Raw genomic sequence first — 23,693 nt, 5'->3', positions numbered from 1 at the left:
ATTAAGAGCACAGGCTCAGAAATCGGACTGCCTGGTCTCTTTGCCCAGCTCTGCCCTTTACGTTGTTCCCTGGGGCAAGTTCTTTCTCTCCCTCTGTTTCTGCATCTGTAAAATGGGGATAACATTAGTGCATGCTTGGAGGGTTATTTTGAAGATTCTTGAGCAACAGTATGGCCCCAAATGCTAAGAATTGTGACTGGCATATAATAGTCCCTAAATGTTTAGCATTGCTTTTCTGAGTTGTACCAGGTGGACGAATCTGCTGCTGTCAACTTGCAATTTCTACATCACTCTAGTGCTGATATTTTTCATACAGCATGCTTTACTAACAATGGCTATATTTATTTTTTAACAATAGTTATAATTACACTATTTTTGTTCAGTTTTTTGGAAGAACTTTTTCATCTGCTTTCATCACCTACTAAGTGGCTTCAACTGATGAAGGCCTATCTTATGAAGATGTTGGAGGGATAAAATGAGATGATGTACATAAAACACTTAGCACAGTGTCTGGCACTTGGTGCAGTCAGAAGACAACAGGGCAAGTGTTAATGCATTCATTTTGTATTTGAGGAAATTGAGACAGACCATCCTTGACCAAAATCATATAGTGGGTAGTGGTACGGAAAACTCAAAGCAGGATACCTGACAGAATGCCTGCTATAGAAATATTGCAATAAATCACTAATAGAGTGATTAATAACTAATAGTCTAATTAGTTTTAGACTAATAAGACTCTGCATTTTATTGTTGCATGATTTGATGTATTTGGACCTGGGGGTTATAATATGGCTTCATTGACAAGAATCTCCAAAAGCTCTATTTAAATTTTTTTTTTTGGTAATTTTTTAAATCTTTTTAATTTTTTCTGTGTTTGTTTTGTCATATTTATTCATTCTGTTTTTTAGGTTCCACATATAAGTGAAGCAATATAGTATTTGTCTTTGTCTGACTTATTTCACTAAACATAGTACCCTCTAGGTCCATCCATGTAGTTGCAATGGCAGGATTTCATTCTTTTCAATGGTGAGTAACATTCCATTGTGTGTATGTACCACATCTTCTTGATCCAGTCATCTAATGATGGAAACTTAGGTTGCTTCAGTATCTTGGCTATTGTAAATATTGCTGCAGTGAACACTGGTGTGCAGCTCTATTTTTTGAGACATGAGAAACTTGTTTTTAGTTGACTTCCCAAAGGTGTTTTAGATGTCACTGCACAGATTGGACGTTTTGCATTCTCTTCTCTCTGGACCATCCAGAGAAGCTACTTGTGACCACTTGCTTCTAGGATCCAGTTTTGTGTACTATTTCAGCTTTATAGATGTCAGTATCTACCTCTTTTTAGTGAATGTAATCAAAGTCAACATAGTGTTGAAACAAATCTTTTAACAACACAGAAATTCTGAATGGTCACCTGAATATTCTATTTAAAAAGCAGGTTTTTTTTTTTTAATGGGACATATGATAGCCTATGTCTCATTCCTGATTTCCTTGTAAATTACTTGCTTCTGTCAGGCTAAGTCTTATGACCTGTGCAGTAGGAATACCAGTTATTCCCAAGATCGCAAATGATCAGAAAGATAAAAACGTGCCTAGCATACAGTGGCTGCCACACAAGTATTTATTAAATGCTTTTGCAGATGGTAATGGCAGCCGTGAAATTAAAAAACACTTGCTCTTTGGAAGGAAAGCTATGACAAACCTAGACAGTATACTAAAAAGCAGAGACATCACTTTACCCACAAAGGTCCATTTAGGCAAAGCTATGGCCTTCCTGGTAGTCATGTACAGATGTGAGAATTGAACTGAAAGAAGTCTGAGTGCTGAAGAGTTGGTGCTTTCCAAGTGTGGTGCTGGAGAAGACTCTTGAGAGTCCCTTGGACAGCAAGGAAATCAAGCCAGTTGATCCAAAAGGAATCAATCCTGAATAGTAATTGGATGCTGAAGCTGAAGCTACAGTACTTGCGGCCCCTTAATGCAAAGAGCCAACTCGTTGGAAAAGACCCTGATGCTGGGAAAGATTGAAGGCAAAAGGAGAAGGGGATGGCAGAGGATGAGATGGTTAGATAGCATCACCAACTCATTGGACATGAATTTGAGCAAATTCTGGGAGACAGTGGAGGACAGAGGAGTCTGGTTTGCTATATCCATGGGGCTGCAAAAGAGTCAAACACAACTTATCAACTGAACAAGAAAACTGAGTCAGTTCAGTTCAGTAGCTCAGTCATGTCCAACTCTTTGTGGCCCCATGAACCACAGCACGCCAGGCCTCCCTGTCCATCACCAACTCCCTGAGTCTACCCAAACCCATGTCCATCGAGTTGGTGATGCCATCCAACCATCCCATCCTCTGTCGTCTCCTTCTCCTCCTGCCCCCAATCCCTCCCAGCATCAGGGTCTTTTCAAATGAGTCAGCTCTTTGCATCAGGTGGCCAAAGGATTAGAGTTTCAGCTTCAGCATGTCCTTCCAGTGAACACCCAGGACTGATCTCCTTTAGGATGGACTGGTTGGATCTCTTTGCAGTCCAAGGGACTCTCAAGAGTCTTCTCCAACACCACAGTTCAAAAGCATCAATTCTTTGGAGCTCAGCTTTCTTTATAGTCCAACTCTCACATCCATAGATGGCTACTGGAAAAACCATAACCTTGACTAGATGGACGTTTGTTGGCAAAGTAATGTCTCTGTTTTTTAATATGCTGTCTAGGTTGGTCATAACTTTCCTTCCAAGGAGTAAGTGTCTTTTAATTTCATGGCTGCAATCACCATCTGCAGTGGTTTTGGGGCCCAGGAAAATAAAGTCAGCCACTGATTCCACTGTTTCCCCCTGGCCCCTGGGAAGCCTGTCACTTCAAAGTAGGTCTGTCCTCAGCTTCATTGGATGAAAGATTGCAGAGAAAACACGTGTGACTTATGGCTTCTGCTCTCAGTGACAGGCAGGAGAAATATATATTGAAATAGCATTTGTATTGAAATGTTAAAAATGGAAAAAATGTATGATACTTGGCAAATACACGTTGTAGACAAAAGATATTGAAATTCAGGCTTTGGAATGGAGGGAGGAAAGACATCAGTTTTCCTTTAATATCTGCAATATCAGATCCTAAAAATAGATTTGCATTTATCTTGGATATCTGCAGTGGGGTGCTGGGGATGACTGGAGCATCCTGCAACAAACCTAAAGAATAGTCTCAAATGGATGGATTGTGTGTGGCTGTTGCACAACCAGATGGAAACCAAGGGGTGCTCTCCAGGGTTCATTTAACCTGTGCACATGGAGCAAAGGAACTTGTAGGATGTAAATTTCTTCTGGTGCTTGAAAGCTTGAGTGTGTCCATCTTCCTTATATATCACATTGCCGTGGTATGTCATCCAAGTAGACCCTACGTCGTTGCCAGTACAGCTCTTGGGAGAAAGTTTTCTGGTTGTTTCTGGTGCATAAAGGACTTAGCTGTTAGGGCTTCCCTGGTAGCTCAGCTGGTAAAGAACCCGCCTGCAATGCAGGAGACCCCGGTTCAATTCCTAGATCTGGAAGATCCGCAGGAGAAGGGATAGGCTACCCACTCCAGTATTCATGGGCTTCCCTTGTGGCTCAGCTGGTAAAGAATCCACCTGCATTGCGGGAGACCTGGGTTCGATCCCTGAGTGGGGAAGATCCCCTGGGGAAGGGAAAGGCTACCCACGCCCGATTTCTGGCCTAGAGAATTCCATGGACTGTATAGACCATGGGGTGGCAAAGAGTCGACATGACTGAGCAACTTTCACTTCTACACATCTAATTCATGGAGTGTAGATCATGATCAAAGGTGTCTTGCTCAAGACTAAGAACCCCCTAAATGTCTTAGATGTACAACTCACCAAAAAGGAACAATGCATAAATCACTTGCCCCTTAGACAGAGGAGAGGAAGTGCCTTTCATCCTGATGTGCCCGTTGGGACAAGCCTGCTGTGCCCTGCCTGAGTCTTGAATTCATATGTACTGGCAGGTGACATTTTGAAGAGAAGTTGTCTGTCTGTGCATAGCCTCTTTCTGAGATAAGAAGAATGTTTAGATTACCCGAGATGCTCTCCAGAAATGTAAGAGTAGACGCCAGTATATTTTTTTGAGACATGAAAGGACTTGCAGTCTAATGTATAACCAAAAAGACCAGAGTGCTCATTATAAAGCTGAGATGACTTGAATCTGATTTTTCCTCATCATATCTTTATGCACCATGTTGTGTAATCAGCTTTCGCAAAGGATTTTTCCTATCATCTGTGTCTGCAGGAACATTCAAAGCAAGATTTAAAACCAGTATTTCAAAACTCAACACTTCTGATGAGCTTTGCAAGCTCTATGTTAGCCTCTCTGTCTTCCTTGTTCTCTTTCTCTCTCTCACACACACATACACATTCCCATTTTGCTTTTTATTTTTAAGGGTTTGTCATTTGCAGTATCCAGTGTGATGTGTAAGGTTGGACTTAACTGAGAGTTCCAAATTGCTGACTTTTGATTCAGATGAATAGAGCAAAAAAATTCATCTTTCAGCTAAGGTATAACTTATGACTATTGTTGTTAGTGTTAACACGAAGACTTCACTCAAAAATGAAGAAATGGTGACATGACATGTCTTATGACTGTGGTAACCAAGTACTGAATGACTTATCTTCTTGTGAGAGTGGATGTAGAATTAGAAAGACCGAAATTCAAATCCTAGTTTCTTAGCTCACCTGTGTCATCCGGAGAAAGTTATGTAACTTTGAGGATCTCAACTTTGGTTTACAATAAATACTTATAATAGATTTTTCCTATTTTAAAAGGGTTAATTTTGTCTAGATAGTGTTCCTCTTGAATTTTTCTATCTGCCCTTACACTAATCAGTGCTTGTGACACGCACTTGGTAAAAGAGACATGGCATATGATTACTCATTTTCCACTTGCCAGTTTGTTTTACAGTTTCATTTATGAAATATCTGTATCATTCTGCCATCAACTCCTAAGCCACGGCATTTCAATTGTACATGTGTATCACGTTTTCTTCATCCATTCACCCATTGGTGGGCACTCAGGTGTTTTACATACCTTGGCTACTGTAAATAATGCTAGGATAAATGTAGGGGTGTATGTTTGTTTTTGAATTCATGTTTTCATGTTCTTCAGATAAATACCCAGAAGTGAAATTGCTTGGATCATTGTTGTTGTTCAGTCACTTAGTCGTGTCCAACTCTTGTGGACCCCATGGACTGCAGCACGCCAGACTTCCCTGTCCTTCACTGTCTCCCAGAGTCTGCTCAAACTCATGTCCATTGAGTTGATGATGCCATCCAACCATCTCATCCTCTGTCACCCTTTTGCCTTCTGCCCTCAGTCTTCCCCAGCATCAGGGTCTTTTCCAATGAGTTGGCTCTTTGAATCAGGTGACCAAAGTATTGGAGATTCAGCTTCAGCATCAGTCTTTCCAATGAATAGTCAGGGTTGATTTTCTTTAGGATTGACTGGATTGATCTCCTTGCAGTCCAAGGGACTCTAAGGAATCTTCTTCAGCACCACAATTTGAAAGCATCAGTTATTTGGTGCTCAGCCTTCTTTATGGTCCAACTCTCACATCCATACATGACTACTGGAAAAACCATAGCCTTGACTATACAGACCTTTGTCGACAAAGTCCTGTCTCTGCTTTTTAATATGCTGTCTAGGTGTCATAGCTTTCCTTCCAAGGAGCAAGTGTCTTAATTTCATGGCTGCAGTCACCATCCATAGTGATTTTGGAGCCCAAGAAAATAAAATATGTCACTGTTTCCACTTTTTCCCCTTCTATTTGCCATGAGGTGATGGGATTGGATGCCAGGATCTTATTTCTTTGAATGTTCAGTTTTAAGTCAGCTTTTTCACTCTCCTCTTTCACCCTCATCAAAAAGCTCATTGGTTCCTCTTCACTTTCTGCCATTAGAGTGATATCATCTGCATATCTGAGGTTGTTGATATTTTTCCTACCCATCTTGATTCCAGCTTGTGATTCATCCAGCCTGGCATTTCACATGATGTACTCTGCATATAAGTTCATATGCAGTTCATAAGCATCATATGTTAGTTCTATTCATAATTTTTTATGAATAGAAAAAGGAATAGTCTTACTATTTTCCATAGTGGCTGTACCAATTTACATTCTTACCAACAGTGTGTAAGAGTTCCCCTTTCTTCACATCCTTCTCAACACTTGCTGTTTCTTGCCTTTTTGATAATAACCGGTCTGACAGGTGTGAGGTGATATCTCACTGTGGTTTTGATTTGCATTTCCCTGATGATTAGGGATGTTAAGCATCTTGTTGGCCATCTGTATGTCTTCATTAGAAAAACATCAATCCAGCTCCTCTGACCATATTTTAAAAATTGTTTTTTCCTTTGTTATTGTTGTTGAGTTATGAGTTTTACACATATTTTGGATATTAACTCTTATCTGATATACTATTTGCAAAGTATCTTCTCACAACAGGTTTAGATTTAGTGAGCAATTGTGTCTTCTAGTTTACATTGGAAAAATGTCATATATTTCACAAATATTTCTTAGGCAGTGTTTGAAAGGGAAATCATATTTAACATTTAGTACCATATTTTTAAACTCCCATTGATAAAATATTATATGTTTTAATCTACTGAAAATAGAGTGTGGCAAACATAATGTGATGTGATGGAAAGCATGTTAGATGAGATGTCTCATCATCTCAATTTGTAGGTCTTAAATGCAACATAGGGATTTTTCTGGTTGTCCAGTGGTTAAGACTCCATGTTCCCAATCCAAGAGGCATGGGTTTCCATCCCTGGCTAGGGAACTAAGATCCCACATGCTATGCGATATGGTCAAGATAGTTAAAAAAAAAAAAAAGACATTTAAAAATTAAATTAAAAAAACAATCTAGAAAACAGAATTGCCAATTCTTAGGGGTTCATGGAAGTATATTTTCAAATTCATAAGGTTAATACAATAATGACAACTATGTTTCTTTTTCTTTTTGAAACAGTTTTGAATTACTTGGTTGTTCAAAAGATTTAGTTTAAATGAAAACAAGACTTTAAAAAATAATTCTAAACACACCAATCAGCCCCAGAAACTCACCTGCCCTCAAACAGGGGGGAAGGAATTACGGTGTTTAATGGGTCAGAATTTCCCTTTTGGAAGCTGAAAAGGTTTTGGAGATGGATGCCGATGGTGGTTGTACAACAGCATGAATGTGCTTAATGCTTAATGCCAGAAAACTGTCCACTTCTATAGGGTTCAGTTCAGTCGCTCAGTTGTGTCCGACTCTTTGCGACCCCATGAATCACAGCACACCAGGCCTCCCTGTCCATCACCAACTCCCGGAGTTTACTCAAACCCATGTCCATTGAGTCGGTGATGCCATCCAACCATCTCATCCTCTGTCGTCCCCTTCTCCTCCTGCCCCCAATCCCTCCCAGCATCAGGGTCTTTTCCAATGAGTCAACTCTTAGCATGAGGTGGCCAAAGGATTGGAGTTTCAGCCTTAGCGTCAGTCCTTCCAATGAACACCCAGGACTGATCCCCTTTAGGATGGACTGGTTGGATCTTGCAGTCCAGGGGACTCTCAAGAGTCTTCTCCAACACCACAGTTCAAAAGCATCAATTCTTCAGTGCTCAGCTTTCTTTATAGTCCAACTCTTACATCCATACATGACCATTGGGAAAAACCATAGCCTTGACTAGACGGACCTTTGTTGGCAAAGTAATGTCTCTGCTTTTTAATATGCTGTCTAGGTTGGTCATAACGTTCCTTCCAAGGAGTAAGCGTCTTTTAATTTCATGGCTGCAGTCACCATCTGCAGTGATTTTGGACACCCCAAAAATAAAGTCTGACACTGTTTCCACTGTTTCCCTATCTATTTGCCATGAAGTGATGGGACCAGATGCCATGATCTTAGTTTTTTGAATGTTGAGGTTTAAGCCAACTTTTTCACTCTCCTCTTTCTCTTTCATCAAGAGGCTTTTTGGTTCCTCTTCACTTTCTTCCATAAGAGTGGTGTCATCAGCATATCTGAGGTTATTGATAAAATGGTACATTTCATGTTATATGTATTTTGGCACAATAAAAAAATTAATCTCCACTCTCTAAGAAGTGATTGCCATAAGGAAGTTCTGTGCATGCTTGTTTCTCCCCATAAGAGGCTTTTTAGCCTCGATTAGAGGTGCTTCTTTGTATATTTGAAAAATTGGTGTAAATTGCTGTTGTCTTCTTTTAAAGATTTGTGCATGAAAAAGTCTACTGCAGACAAAAATGTTGATCATTATAGGAATCTGTTGCTCTGTTGCAAAGTTTCCAGAAGGGAAGTAAGTTACAGTAACTTTTCCATCTACCTTTGCCCAGTGAAGGTTTCTTACAGTTTTCTTTTTGTCTCCCTTCCATATCTTTCCATTGGTTCACATGGTGAAACTATGGACTGAGTCTGACTTGTGAAGGTGCTGAGGACACTCACGAGGGGATAAAACTGCCCGTGGTTCAGAGCATTAGACGAGGAATTGCTGACATGGAATCTCAGACTTACTTGGTTGTTCACTGGTTCAGTCCCTGGGTCTCCCTGAGTCTCAGTTTTTTCCAGCATAAAATGGGGCGAAAACAGCACTTTCCCTCTTAGTTTTGCAAATGGGTTTATGCATGTGCATGGGTGTCGTGTGGATTGTAAAGTGCTCTGAAATTTCAAGTGGCATTATTCTTTCTACTGCTGTTGCTATTAATGATGTGTTTCACTGATGATTCCTGTGGTATTAAATGAATAGAGAATATTAATGAGAAGTGATGCTTCATTCTGTTTTGACTATATGCCAGGTTATGTCAGCCTGGGGACAAGTGGAAGCAGGGATGCTGCTATGATTTGCCTCTTTGATTTCCCTCATGGTTTCCTTCTTTCAGTCCGTGCCCTGAGCAAGCAGCTCTCTCATGAACCCTTGAATACAAATTGAAACCTATTCAGTGGAGATGAGTTTTTGATTTATTTGAATTATATTTACCTTTGGGTTAAAATCATTTGACTAGAGAAAATAAATAGCGAATGATCGTAGAAGTGAGAAGGCTTAAACATTCTTTTAGGAGTAATGAGAAATAAAGTGAAATGTTGTATGAGAATTGCCTTTCTTCTCAAGAGTGGCTTTTGTCATGGTTTCGAGGGTGGTATGGAACATGTTACTGACCCACTTTAAATAATGTATGTTAAATATGTGCTGTAATATGAGAAACATATTCTGTGAATGGTTAGAAGGCAAATTATTTTTCATGAAAGGTAAGGAATTAGTTGTGTGTGTGCACACATATGTGTGTTTCTCTGTGTGCTTGCTGATTAAAAGATGGAGACGGAGATAAGGCTTCTTCCTGCCTTTATCTTCTAGGAAGCTTTATGCCCCCTAGAAAGGGGTACTGTTTATTTTCTGCCTCTACTTTTTGTGAAGTATTGAGACTGGTGGATCGTGCCCTGTCACTCAGGAGACTGAAGTACAAATGCTAATTTATTGCCAGACTGCAGCGTTGTGATTTGCATTCCAAATCAGACTGCAGAATCCCATTATAAATTGCTTATCCTGTCGTTCCTTATCTAGAATTTGTTCCTTCTGCTTCCCCAATGACGACCCTCTGAAGCAATTCTCTTTCAAGAGATTCCCATTTCAAATCAGTTTTTGTGGGCGAAAATCGTCACGATAGATTACAAAGTCATCTATCGATTTCTTTCTACAGACATTTCAGTTTCTCTCCCTTCCCTTTAAGAGTCTCGTGGCTGTGAAGTGAAATAATGACTTAAGCATATCTTTCAGGCTTAAAGGTTTATACTCCTCCTTTTGAAAACCATACTTCTCTATCTTTTTAAATCTGAGAGCTGTGAGCTTGCAAGTCCTCTCTCCATCATAACCTCTTAGAGATAAACCCTGAGATGGTATAATTGCATCCTGTCTTGGCACTTTTAAATCAAATTAACCAGATACTTGGGGAGGAGGGAACAGGAAAACGCAGTTTCGCAAGGTATCTGACTGGGTGAGGAGCAAGCTTGCAGCATAAAGAACCCACGGGGAGCTGGGCTTTCCCACTCTGGTGGCAGAGAGGGGGAATTGTGGGTTGGTGGTCTGCTTCCTGTTAGGAGGACACCCCTCCATCTGTTCCCAGCTCAGCCTGCTTCCCATTTAAAGCCCAGATTTCAATACAAACCTCAATTTCTTTTCCCCATTTGAAATGCAAAGCAAGCCTTTCGAGTCCTAGAGTCTCTGCCACTGGGATTCAGACCAAATTTCCCCCCAAAATTCTCAGGCTCTTTGCTTTGAATACCTGCTTACAGCGGTGCACAATGGGCAGCTTTGAGAAGAAAAATTGATAATCTTCACGGAAGAGTAATTTGAATGAAATTGCACTTGACAGCCTGTCTCCAAGCAAACAAGAGGCGCGAGGGAGCCTGAGCTAAGCTCCGAGGACTTACCCAAGCCACTGCTGGGGGAGCTTCCCAAGGGAAAAAAAAAAAAGAAATCACTTGCTTTTCCTCCATCTAATTGAGCTTTTGATTAATTCCGTGTACCAGATTCTACTGAAGAAAGGTAGCCATGGAAGAGAATATGGAAGAGGGACAGACACAAAAAGGTACTGTGCGCGAAAGGGTTTATTTGTAACGAAGTCATTATTTTGCAGTTTCCTTGTTTGCTTTAGACACTTGCCAGGAAGGCTAATGAATGTTTCTCTCTTGGAAGGCATTTCTTTTTATTTCCCCTTTAGCCTGTTCCCCACTTGCAGTCATGTCTGGCGTGAACGTTGTCACTATTTGCAAATCTTTCAGATACAAGTACCCAGATGCAGAGTCGAGTATTAGTGATGAGGGCATTGCGGTGTTGGTGCAAGCTGTCCCTTAGACCTGTCTTTGTTAATCTTCATTTATTTCATGTTTTCACGCTTGTCGAGCTGGGTCAAGGGATTCCTGGTGTGAGCCACAAATGTAATATTGGGAGCTAGATGTAGTTAAAAATCTGGCGATGTGACCGTAATCACGACCTTTGAATGGACATCTGATAGAACAAAGACAGAGAGGGTATTTATTTTCATTGGTGCACCTTTGTTAAAAAAAAAATCCGTTTTTTCTTTGCGTGGATGCAATTGAGTTTTAATAAAGATGGAGCAAAGGTTCATAAATTTTCAGAGCGTATGCTGATGTTAAGGTTTTCATTTCTGAGGAGTTGATTGTCACCAACTTCTGCATAATAATTGTCAAGGATATCTTCAGATGCATTTTCTAAGCCTGTTAGGTATATCTGGCTGTTTAAGTTAAAGTGAAATTGTTTTTTTTTTAAGGTTGAAATGGCCAAATATCAGCAATTTTAAATGATTCCAACACTCTAGCATTTGTGTGTGTCTCAAGGGTAGCTTTGGAGGGAACTGTGCTTTTACCCCAGGATTGGCAGCGTTTTCTCTCCTGTCTCTTCAAGGCTTATGTAATGTTATAGAAAACACTTTTGTGTTCTTAGGATGCAAACAGTAACACAGGTAAAACTACTTAAAGGTTATATTTAAGAGCAGTATGGAAAAGATTCCGCTATCAAATTTGATTTCGAATGTACACAAATGCATTATTTTAATTTACATGATAAAATAGAGTGGAAATACAGTGGTTTTTTTTTCTTATTATTTTGAACCTTTCAGCTTTGCTGGGTTTTTTTACACACACATACACGTACTCACATATATATATATAACCAGAGACATTCCATAAATAAAAGCAGTAGAAGCAGTAGAGAAAGGCAATAAACCAGTACCCAAATTTTAGACATTAGCACACTTGATAATGATACTCTGTAGCAGAAACACAATAATCTACATAGATATCATATGATATGTTTTTAAATTTACCTTTGCTATGTGAGCTAATAGCATAAGTGTTCATCAGTGATATGAAATGGCAAATTTTCCTGGTAATTTTCATCCTTAAAAGGCTTCTCAATTGATTACCTTATTTTAGGAATAAAATGCCTTATGTTAATACCTTGTTATAGCACACAGGAAGATTGCTTCTTGGCCAGTCATTCTATTTAAGGAAATAGAAGTTTATCATTTTAAATAGAGAAATGATATTCATTACATTAAATGAAACCTTGAGATAATCCATGATTGTGGTAGCAGGTTGAGTATGTCTGAGCATGTTTGAGCATGCCTTGGTGGATGTAGGAACCAAGAGAAATGATGTAATTAGTTGTGATGTTTTTTCCTCCAGTAACACCACTGAAAATCATTCCTTCATTGCGGTCGGGGCAGTGGTGATGGGTCGAGCACCTGCTCCCGTCTCAGTGGGCTCTTTTCACCATAGATGTGCCTGTTTTGTTTAGGAACAGTAGTGGAAAACAATAAAATTAAACGTCGTATAGTGATCTATAAGTATACTGAGATACAGAAGTAAAATATCTGTGGTTAAGCTTTTTTTTTTTCCTCTTACTGAAGAAAGAGAAGGTTTAATTTTCTTCATTTTTGGTCTTCCATTCCTTTCAGTTATGCTTATGACACCTTTCCTATATAAGTTTGTTGTTAGACTGTTATATTTGAATATAAATGTTCTTTCTGTTTGTGTGGGAGCAGGAGGCAATGTGATGAAATCTAAGTTGGAGTTCCTTGACAAGCAGATAAAAATCATTAGAGATTTTTCAAGAGTTCAGGTAGACAGATTTAATGACCCATCCACTTAAATGATGGCAACACTTTAAAGTAACCATTATCCTGTTTCCCTTAAATTGGATTTTTTAAAATAATAATTCAGATATCAGAGAGTTCTCTTGGATTTGAAAGAGGCTTTTCTGTCCTTTCTTAACTATTTAAATCTATTCTTTCCTGTTACATACTTAAAGGACTTACATTCATGTCAATGTTTAGTCATGTCGTCTTCCAAATTCAACTTCCATGTGAAATGGAAGTTGGTGGTTTCATAAATGTGTTTGGAGAAAAAGAATAGAGTTGATACTTAAGGACTTAAAAAGATCTTCTGTAAGAAAGGTATTTTTCTTTGAAATGAGACCTCCCTTTTCCACTTACTTTATAAAAGGCACTGAAGGCAATCCTGTGACATTTGCACTAATTTAACTCTATGTGTTCAATTCGGGAGGAGAATAGTAATAAGGGGGTGACTTCACCAGCCGTTCTGCTCAGTGAGTCCCTGTCTTGATGTGAAACTGAAATGTGGGTCATTAATCTGTTGCTCTATCTGTGTCTGCCAGCCTCCCAAAGGTGAGTATCTTACTGTGCTGAGAGTGAGTCTACTGTTTTAAGTAAATATGTTTTTTGTAAAACATGCCCTCTAAATGAAATCAGTTATCTTATCTCAAGTTCAATCAAAGCAATAGTCTACTGGTATCAGGGAGGGAAAAAACAAGAAAGAAAACAAAAGAGTCTCCTTTGAACTTGGCCCTTACATGCAGCCATCATAAGCCCAGCATCACTGTCATCAAAAATCAAGATACATGGTCACCAGATCTAGCAACAAGGGCTTCAGTTACCATGGACAGTTGAACAAAGTGCATGAAGACATGTGTTTTTCTTTTTACAAAGACTTAAAAGGTATACATTTATAACTTGTAGATATTTAACTATGCCTGGAACATTTTGTCCAGTCCTCTGGGAAGAAAAGTAAATGATTTGAGGGTGTCTGATCATTAGTGTATTAGTGAGAATGTGTGTTTCTACGGCCCACCAAGTAACTAACCATGGCTTTGTCGATAACCTTAGTGAACACGTTATGAATTAGGAGAGATCACAGAGAATGTCAGGGCTTCCCAGGTGGCGCTAGTGGTAAAGAACCCATCTGCCAATGTAGGAGACATAAGAGATGAGAGTTTGATCCCTGGGTCAGGAAGATCCCCTGGAGGAGGGCATGGCCACCCACTCGTGTTCTTGCCTGGAGAACCCCATGGATAGGAGAGCCTGGAGGGCTACAATCCATAGGGTCGCAGAGTCGGACACAACTGAAGTGACTTATCACGCACACACAGAGATCGTCACTGATGAATCAATGATTAGAACAAGTGAGTGGTTATACAGAGATAAAAAGAAAGGAGCAATGAACAGGAAGAGCAAGCAAGTTGGAATCTTCATATATTGGCAGGACTGTTCCAAACAGCCAAAACCTGATTGATTTCCTTTTAGAACAGGAACAGCATATGAAACAAGCCTTAAAATTACGTGTACCAGGAATGTTTGATCAGCCCAAAAGGTAACAGCCTCAGTGTTATCCACCATGTTTTTCTACCATAATTAACCAGCAGCATATTAATACCTATCAACTTCTCTGGCTGAACAGAGTCCACCTCTGACTTCCTCTGAGAATCCATCCTTAGTGACCCTGAAAAACTGGGTCACTTGAGGACACAGAAGATCAAACTCCGTGGGAACAGCCCGACTTCCTTATCTCAACACCCATCACATGGCCCCTGCTTAATGGGCCTCATTCATCCTTGGCCCAGCACCGCTAACACATGGCATCAGCATCTCCTTAACTTACTAAAACCAGCAGGGGTATCTCAGTGAAAGAACAGTACACGGATCTTTTTTTTTTTTCCAGTTTAGTTGTAATGTCTATCTCATAATTAACAACACTGTACAATTATATTTGACACATCTGCTCATAATTATACAGTTTACATGGACATGTATACACATATATCACCACTAAAGGATACACATCAGAAAAGCATATATACTGTATTTATGGGCTGATTAAATCTTTTCAAAACTTAAAAACAATTTTTTTAATTGTGGTAAAAGTCACATAACATCTAAAACATACTGTTTTAACCATATTTAACTGTACATTGCAGTGGTACTAAGTACATTATTATTGTGCAACTCTCACCATCATCCATCTTCCAGATTTTTTACTTTCCTAAATTGAAACTCTGTACTCGTTAAACACTAAGTCACCATTCCCCTTCCCCACCCATTACCCACTGGCATCTGCCAGTGTCCTTTCTCACTCTGAATTTAACTGTTCTAGGGCTTCCCTCATAGCTCAGTTGGTAAAGAATTTGCCTGCAATGCAGGAGACCTGGGTTCAATTCCTGGGTCAGGAAGATCCCCTGGAGAAGGAATAGGCTACCCACTCCAGTATTCTTGGGCTTCCCTTATGGTTCAGCTGATAAAGAATCTGCCTGCAATGAGGGAGACCTGGGTTCAATCCCTGGGTTGGGAAGATCCCCTGGAGAAGGGAAAGGCTGCCCACTCCAGTATTCTGGCCTGGAAAATTCCATGGAGTGTATAGTCCAAGAGGTCACGAAGATCCGGACAGGACTGAGCAACTTTCAATTTCACTTCACTTTCAGGTACCTCCTACCTAGAGTCAAACAGTATTTGTCTGCAGCTACTGTATCAGAACTTTTCTTGACTAGGGTTATTTCTGCCTTGCCAGATGACTTTGGAGCCGAACCCTTCCTTAGACAGACGTCTTCCTGGAGAAGAGACACCGCTGTAATAAATGAGAAGAGAGTCGGCTTCAGCTCTGTGATACTAGATGATATTGGTCAACTTAAATTACCCTGCGATTTCAGTGCCAGACGGTGGCCTAGGGACTTTAACATAGATTACCTCATTGACTCGTCACCATGACCTTTGTTGGTACTAATATTGAGAAAACTAAAAATCAAATAGGTTAATTAACTGGACCAAAGTCTCAGAGTAGCATGTAGAAAGAGCTGGGGTTCGATACAGTCAGACAGAGGAGGCCAGGGTCTGACTTTCAAATACACCCCGCATTGCATTAGATGTCAGTGTGACCTGCCTGCCACACCCCCTCCTTGGTGATTCCACTTAAGATGCGCCCAATGCTGCCTGAATCGGCCAAGCACAGCAATCATGGCTGTTCTCTATCACCAGCTCTGGCTTTTTTTGCCCAGATGTGAAACAGCTTCACCAAGGGCAACCAGTCCCTAGATGAGCCAGCAACCTATGACCTAGAAGTTTTGACTCCAGAAAGAGGGGCTGGGTCAATGAGACTCCTCTCCTGAGATCAGGAGATGATTCTTGGTGTGTGCAGAGTCTCTTTATCTCTCCATGTGTCTATGTAGTGACTGTGCTGCCCAGCCCCCAGGTAATCTGAGTGAATTTCTGTTGGCCATCAAAAGACCTCTAAATAAAACATGTCTAGATCCTTTTAGGATCTGATATAGGGGGACTTAATCTTAAGAATTGTTTCCCAAGTTTAACCTGCTAAGTGGCGAGTGAACCAAATGTACACTCATTGTATACTTCACCATCAACTTTCTGCTACTATCAAACACATCCTGGGTGATGCTGAATTTTTCCCTCATCATTTTATTTTTGTAATTTGATTAATTAGTTCACCCTAAACCTTACCAAGTAAACATTGGTAGTAAAATATTTTGAGAACCATTGCAAGAGAAAGAACCAGCATGAGTCAAAAATGTCTGCTTTATTAATAGAATTGGAATCTTCAATGGTTTGACATTGAAATCCATAGACCTGAAACTAGGAAAATAACAACAGCATCAAAAAGCTTTAAACAGTCATGGATATGGAGGAATTAATTAGCCTCCTTTTGCTTTTTGGATGTCAGCTCCTTGTAGACCCATGAAAAAGGGAGTTTTGCCTTGCATAGACAGTAGTTCCAAGTGGACAAAATTCTCAACAAGCATCATCAGATGCCATCTCTATCTTTGGACAAAAGCTAGAAGAAGTTTAGAGATTCAGATTTTATAAAGAACATAAGAAAACACTGTCCTGTGATTTGACAGCTATGCTTTACTAGTGTCTGCTGCACTTTCAGAAATTAACTTCATGTTGTTACCAAATGTGGTTCTCAGATGCCTGTCAGGGGGCAAAATTATGTATATATCTCATAAAATTTAGTAAATATTCCCAGACCTTCTGCATTGTCCTGGTTATTGTGACTTCTATAGTTTAGATTTAATGTTTTAGAATAGAATGTAAATAGAATTGTCATCTTTTATTTGCACCAATTCTGCTGATAATTAGGTTTTTTCTAACTGTGGTGCTGCTTGTCTTTGAGACCCCCATGCTCAGTAACACAAGCAATACCATCACGTTAGCACAGAGGATATATGTCAGTTTTTGACCATATCATTCATTTCAGTTCAGTTCAGTCACTTAGTCATGTCTGACTCTTTGCCATCTCATGAACCGCAGCACGCCAGGCCTCCCTGTCCATCACCAGCTCCCGGAGTTTACCCAAACTCATGTCCACTGAGTCATGTCCATTGATGGTGATGCCATCCAACCATCTCATCCTCTGTCATCCCTGTCTCCTCCTGCCCTCAATCTTTCCCAGCATCAGGGTCTTTTCCAGTGAGTCAACTCTTCACATCAGGTGCCCACAGTGTTGGAGTTTCAGCTTCAATATCAGTCCTTCCAATGAATATTCAGGACTGATCTCCTTTAGGATGGACTGGTTGGATCTCCTTGCAGTCCAAGGGACTCTCAAGAGTTTTCTCCAACCCCACAGTTCAAAAGCATCAATTCTTCGGCGCTCAGCTTTCTTTATAGTCCAACCATATCATTAGAATGAGTGTATTCATCTTTTAAAATGGTGGGGGGAAAGTTAGTCACTCAGTCGTGTCCAACTTGTTGCAATCCCATGAACTGTAGCCTGCCAGGCTTGTCTGTCCATGGAATCCTCCAGGCAAGAATCCTGGAGTGGGTTGCCAATTCCTTCTCCAGGTAATCTTCCCTACCCAGGGGTTGAACCCGAGTTTCCTGCATTGTAGGCAGATTCTTTACCATTTGAGCCACTAGGGAAGACCTCACTTTAAAATGAAGGTGCTAAATATAGCTATGTCATTAACTCATTGAACTGAAACTTGATCTTAAACATTTAAGGAAACTGAGAACAGTTTGTTGGACTGAGATATGGGTATGGTATACTGATGAAGAATGTAGGTAGAGTGATGACTTCAAAATGGTTCTTAGAGGGAACTTCCCTGGTGGTCCAGCAGTTAAGATTTCAGCTTCCAATGCAGGGGATGCAGGTTCAACCCCTGGTCAGGAAACTAAGATCCCATGTCCCTCGTGACCAAAAAATTAGAACATAAGCAATAGAAGCAATATTATAATATTCAATAAAGACTTTTAAATGTCCACATCAAAAAAATCTTAAAATTTGTTTCTTAGAAATTAATTACTCTTGAATCTCAAAGGCAGTGGTACATGTGGGATTCCTAGGATACAGGAAATGACTCCGGTTTGTCGATTTTGGCCTCCATTGTCCTCTACACTTAGCATCCTCCCTGCCTCCCCCACCCCCCACCACCACAAGCATGCAAAATGCTTGGCAGTTTTCTTTTTCATCCATCGAAGGCAGACTGCTTGGCTTATTTTCAGAATCCCTTTGGATGGCATCCATACTAACAGGTGGCACAGCTGTGGATGAGCTGACATTATAAAAATAATTCATGTTTTCCTATGTGTTCTCTGCTCAAATGGTGTCCATTGTCTTAGATTTTCTTAATCTGAAAGAAACTTCCTTTTTTTGCTCTGTGAAAATAAAAGGAAAGAAAAACAGAAGATACCTGTTTCTCTTAGCTTGTGAGTGGAAAATTTACCTTTGGTCACAGATGAAAGTCTGTTTATTAGGGTGTGAGTATATAGTTCACTGGGGAATTAAGTTACAATATGAGCAAGTCTGAGATCAGAGGAAAAAGGAAGGAAGCCTGCTATTTTAAATGATGTGTGTTCCTCAAGTATTAAGACATGTCAACACGTCAGAGCATTACTACTGTGCGTAACCAGAATTCCCAAAAGAAAGACATTTCAGCACATTGTTTAAGTTGCTTAATGTTTTTGGACTTAAATTTCTATCACCAGAGAAGTAATAATCTTAATAGTACACTTAGCTCTACAAAAGAGAGCCCTTTTGTGGAATCGATCCCTGGGAATGGGTTTAGGAAGATAAGACATGTTGCTCACATTGCCTCCTATTATGGAGCATGTGTGGTTTTTCTTTATTCTCAAGTAAAGGTGAGAGAATTTAAAAAATTTGCTAGCTATCATTTCCCACTAATTAATAATAGAAATTTTAGTGTTTTGGTAAATATTTTCTCTTTTAAAAACAATTTATTTTCTCCATTAGAGAGATCCTTTGAAAGATGAATGAACTGTTTTTTCTTAATAATGTAAAATGTGGAACAAAAACCTTATAATTGTTTATATTCTTTCACTGTTATTTGATGAGAAGTTCTAGTAAAGAATTCAAATAAAGAAATAGTATCTGATCAAATCTCTTTCCTTGAAAGCTTAGTAATTTTTTTCCATTTTTGAGACATCTTTCCACATTTCCTGGATCAGTGGATATACATTTTCATTCGTAGTAGTCTATACCATGCCAATTTTGCTCTTCAATTTAGTGATTGAACATCTGAAACGTAGCTCACTGCCTATATTAATGTGATTTACTTTTTGTGGAAAAATAGTAAATATAATAGCTAATATTTAATTTTCTATGCACTGTTCTTAGCATTTCATATCAAGTGTCTAACCTATATGTTAAGTAATAATTTCAAAGATTCCTTGATTTTATGGACACTCATAGTCAATGATTATTTCATTCAAACTAAACTCTAAAAGGAGCTAGAAGAAAATCTTATATAAATATCCAGAGAATAAGGAGGATTTTAACTTAATGAAGTGAGATAGTCTTCATTTCAAAGAAAAAAAATGTGTCTAGTTAGAAAAAGCATCCCCCCCCCCCATAATAAAAGCATTCAAATACAAATTTTGGAATTTTAGACTGGAAATTTCTTTTTCAGTGCTAGTAAAGAATTGTTTATATTTTTGACAAAACATCTTTCAGTATTTTGCTACTAGAATCAGTGTTTAAAAAGATAGGATTGAGCATTGTCTGAGCTGTGGAACTCTCAGATATGACACTGAAAATTATTTGTCCACTAAAGCAAGCAGACTTTGAGACGTTCTGAAGGTCTTCAGTAGAGCCCCATGTTATTAAACCCAGATTCACTTAATACTTTAGAAATTTTATTATAATTTTTCATCAATTAAAAGAACTCATCCTTTTACAGTAAGATGACTTTTGAATGTTACTCATACAATAACTGAACATAAAACATTTTCAATCCTTTTTACTCCACCATCCACAATAGAAAGTTGTAAGTAAGCTTTAAGATCTGGAATTCAGAGACCATATATTTGGATTTTCTCCATAAACTTTAAGCCTGTAGAGAACTGAGTCATTTTTGTAGTCAACTGTCATAACCCCAGTAACTTGTGGATTTCCAGAACAGATGACGTTTGCTCCGGGCTCTTTCCCTTCCCTGTAAGTCACTTTCTGTATACTTTTACCCATACTCTTTAATCCTGGCTTTCTCAAGCCACTTATTTATTTATGTAGCCCCTGTCCCATGCACAATTTTTAAAATAGATTAAAAACACAGAATGTATTTTTTTTCTTCTAATAAGCTCTACTTAAAAAAAAAATCAGATTCACTGGCCACTTCATTCCATTTGTATCAGATTATTGGCACATTTCCTCCTATTTATTGATGTATGTTCATTTTGCTTCAGTTTTTAAGTATTAAAAGAATTACTTTAAGTGTCTCCTGGGTGATTTATGACTTATTTGACTATGTTATAGATGTATTAGGTTGGCCATGTTGAATTTCTAACTCTAGACAGTTTGTTCTAAAAAATGGCACTTCAATATGTCTGTACTATCAGTGTGCTACTTTTAATGAAATTTTTTAATGTGTTCATCATTCCTATATAGAAAATAGAAAAATAATATGTGATATGACATGATTACGGTTTGCATGTCTACATGGAGTATGCAGTAAGCTTATCAAGTATTTTTTTTCTCCAAAATCATTCTGAGCTCATTAAATTTGTTGTGCTATTTTTACCTTTTTAAGCAAAAATTGGCAAAAAAACTTGATTAGTTTATTCATATGTAACTCAAAGCTAACCTTTTCTCACTTTTGAGGTTGTGTGAGCTTGGTACTTTAGGGACTTGTTCAACATACTGCTTCCAGATCTGTGATTTACTCTGCCTGCCTCAGAATAAATGGCATGTCCTTTCCTCTAGAGAGTGGGTGGAATATCTGCCGTGTTTTTCTTTGGATTAAATGAAACTGCAAAGATCATTTTCCATACACGTGGCATGATCAATAGACTCTCAGCTCCCACAAATTGATAATGCCATTTTTTGAGAGTTTTTTTTTTTTTAATATCATCTAAGATAAGTTTACAGGACTGTTTGTGGTCCTTGAGGGATAAAGAATTGTATACCATTTCAATATCGAATGTAACTCAGAATATTGTGTGGAAATACTCCTCACTTACCATGACTAGAGCTTATTGTGGAAGAAACAGAATCGTTCGTTGAAGAGGTCTTACTATCTGTGCTTTAGAAATATAAGAAAGCAATAATTTTGAATAATAATTTTTTTTAAAGTTTAGGCTTCAGGTGCCCAATAATGCAGGACAGCACTGGAAAACAATGGAATGCCCTTTAGTTTATGTAGATACAGAATTTTATCTGTTAATTTTTTAAATGTGGTTGTGAGAAAAAGTGAGAATGGATGGAAAAGACTTGGATGCCTTTGATCTCACTACAGGATGCTCATAGTTTCGGACCAGTTTTGGCCCAGATGTTGGAGTGTCCCATCCCTAAGTTAGGTGCTTTGCATTCAGTATAATTAATATTAAAAATCATGTTATGAAATTGAACTCAGGTTAGTATATATTGATTCAAAGTGATAATGTTAGTCACTTAGTCAAGTCTGACTCTTTGCAACCCCATGGAGTGTAGCCCTCCATGCTCCTTTGTTCATGGAATTCTCCAGGCAAGAATGTTGGAATTGGGTAGCCATTCCCTTCTCCAGGGAGTCTTTCCAACCCAGAGATCAAACACATGTCTCCTGCATTGCAGATGGATTTTTTACCATCGGAGCCACCAGGGAAGCCCATATATACATTGATTAAATAAAGCAATTTACTTCTCTAACCAAGGTTTTGGTACAAGTATGATTTGTTTCTAAATTTTGTTTTATAAATTTAAATTCTATTTTATATTTTTAATATTCTTTTTAGCTATTTATGTTTTCATTTTGTAAAATTTGAAATTCCTCTTAAGTCTCTGTGAAAATGTTGAATCATTTATCACAAGTTATACAGTTGTGTGCTCATTCACTCAGTTGTGTCCAACTCTTTGCAGCCCCACGGACTGTAGGCTGCCAAGCCCCTCCGCCCATGGAATTTTCCAAGCAAGAATACTGGAGTGGGTTGCCACATCCTACTGCAGGGGTTCTTCCCCACCCAGGGATTGAACCCATGTCTATCGTGTCTCCTGCATTGGCAAGTGGAGTCTCTTACCACTAGCGCCACCCAGGAAGCCCCAAGTTATACAGTTACTGGAATTATTTAACCACTTCCTGACCACTTAGAAATCTTTAAAGCTTACAATTTTGTAGTCTCAGGAGTACATTATTTGAGACAAAATTTTCTTAATTTCTTTAGAATTTATTATAAAAAAAAAATCCATCCCACTTAAAAAGCCATGCCATAACAAGCTGAGTGAAAAAAGAACTAAGCCTGAAAATATATTTGAATCCTATCCTTATGGAAAGGGTATTTCATCATGTCTTTCAACTAAGGGTTGCTTGTGTATTTTTGAAAATGTTCTGTTTCTAAGGTGACACTTAGATGCCTTTCACAGGTATCTGTGGTACTCTGCCCACCCTGTCACTCACTGCATTATTTAAAATTCTACTTTTATTTATGAAAATGTCAATATTATCTCTGTACTCTATGTACTTTCACTTTGTTGCGCTAACATCAGTCTTAATTATAAGTTGAGGTTCCAAAGTTGTGTTCAGCTGATTCTTAAGTTTGTGGCAATTTCTAGTAGTTTATAGGGTGACAGGGGAACATTTAAGGACCATCAACTCAGCGTTGGATTATTTGGAAGAGATTGTTGAGTGCTACTGCCAAGAAATGAGAGTGGTTCAAACATTAAAGAAATGGGTATATGTTTGTGCCAAAAAAGAAATGATGTATATTTCAGAAGAGACCTGAGGCCTGTAAGAGTCAAGAGAAGAGAGCTGGCTGGAGTCCCTAGGAACTAAGCAAAGAGAAGTGTGGACTCTGTCCTAAGGTCTTCAGGGGCTGGCAGTGAGCCTGATGGAGCTATTTAGAGGGCATGGTTGGGAAAGCATAATGTTGTTTCCCATTTTGCAAAATGAGAAAGAGAAAATAGTGACTATATATAAGGCCATCGAAATCTTTGAACTTTCTGCTTATAAGTAGCCTCTGGCAATGATTTCCAATTTCCTTCATTTTCTTTTATGTGGAATACAGCTGAGGATTTGCCAGACAAAAATATTGAATACCTCTTTCGGAGTGGCGTGAAAATTGCATTCTATATTTCCCTTGGTAAAACTGCTTTTCCAAGGAAATGAACTGATTGTTAATCCACTCCTCAAGTTCCCTTCTTTCCAGAACCAAGGGCTTCTGTCTTGCTAGTTAGATGCAGTGGCACTGAAAGAAAATGTTTATCCACCTCCATGTAACTATATTATAAATGTCATACACAGAATTTTATTCACCTTGATGTCGTGAACTGAGCACTGCCATAGAACATTTGGTTGAAAGATAATCTTGGGTTGAAACAACTGAGTTTCCTTAAAAATTGTTAAATGATACATAGCAGCCTTTGGGAGAG

General features: G+C 38.8%; 1 protein-coding gene across 6 annotated transcripts in view; it reads left to right on the top strand.

Annotated features, from left to right (window-relative positions):
* Positions 1-23,693, top strand: part of GPM6A (glycoprotein M6A) — a 236,780-nt gene that overhangs the window by 93,228 nt on the left and 119,859 nt on the right. The window contains exon 1 of one of the 6 annotated variants that reach the window (XM_043454431.1): positions 9,792-10,606. The exons of the other annotated variants lie outside the window; for them this stretch is intronic. Within the exon in view, the coding sequence (XP_043310366.1) occupies positions 10,570-10,606 (37 nt within the window). The 5' untranslated portion in view covers positions 9,792-10,569. Of the gene's footprint in view, positions 1-9,791; positions 10,607-23,693 lie in introns of those variants that run through there. 6 annotated transcript variants of the gene reach the window in all.

Source organism: Cervus canadensis, chromosome 31 (genome assembly GCF_019320065.1).
Source record: "Cervus canadensis isolate Bull #8, Minnesota chromosome 31, ASM1932006v1, whole genome shotgun sequence".
Taxonomy (NCBI): domain Eukaryota; kingdom Metazoa; phylum Chordata; class Mammalia; order Artiodactyla; family Cervidae; genus Cervus; species Cervus canadensis.
Note: the sequence above shows the minus strand (reverse complement) of the source record. Positions and strands in the feature narration are given on the sequence as shown.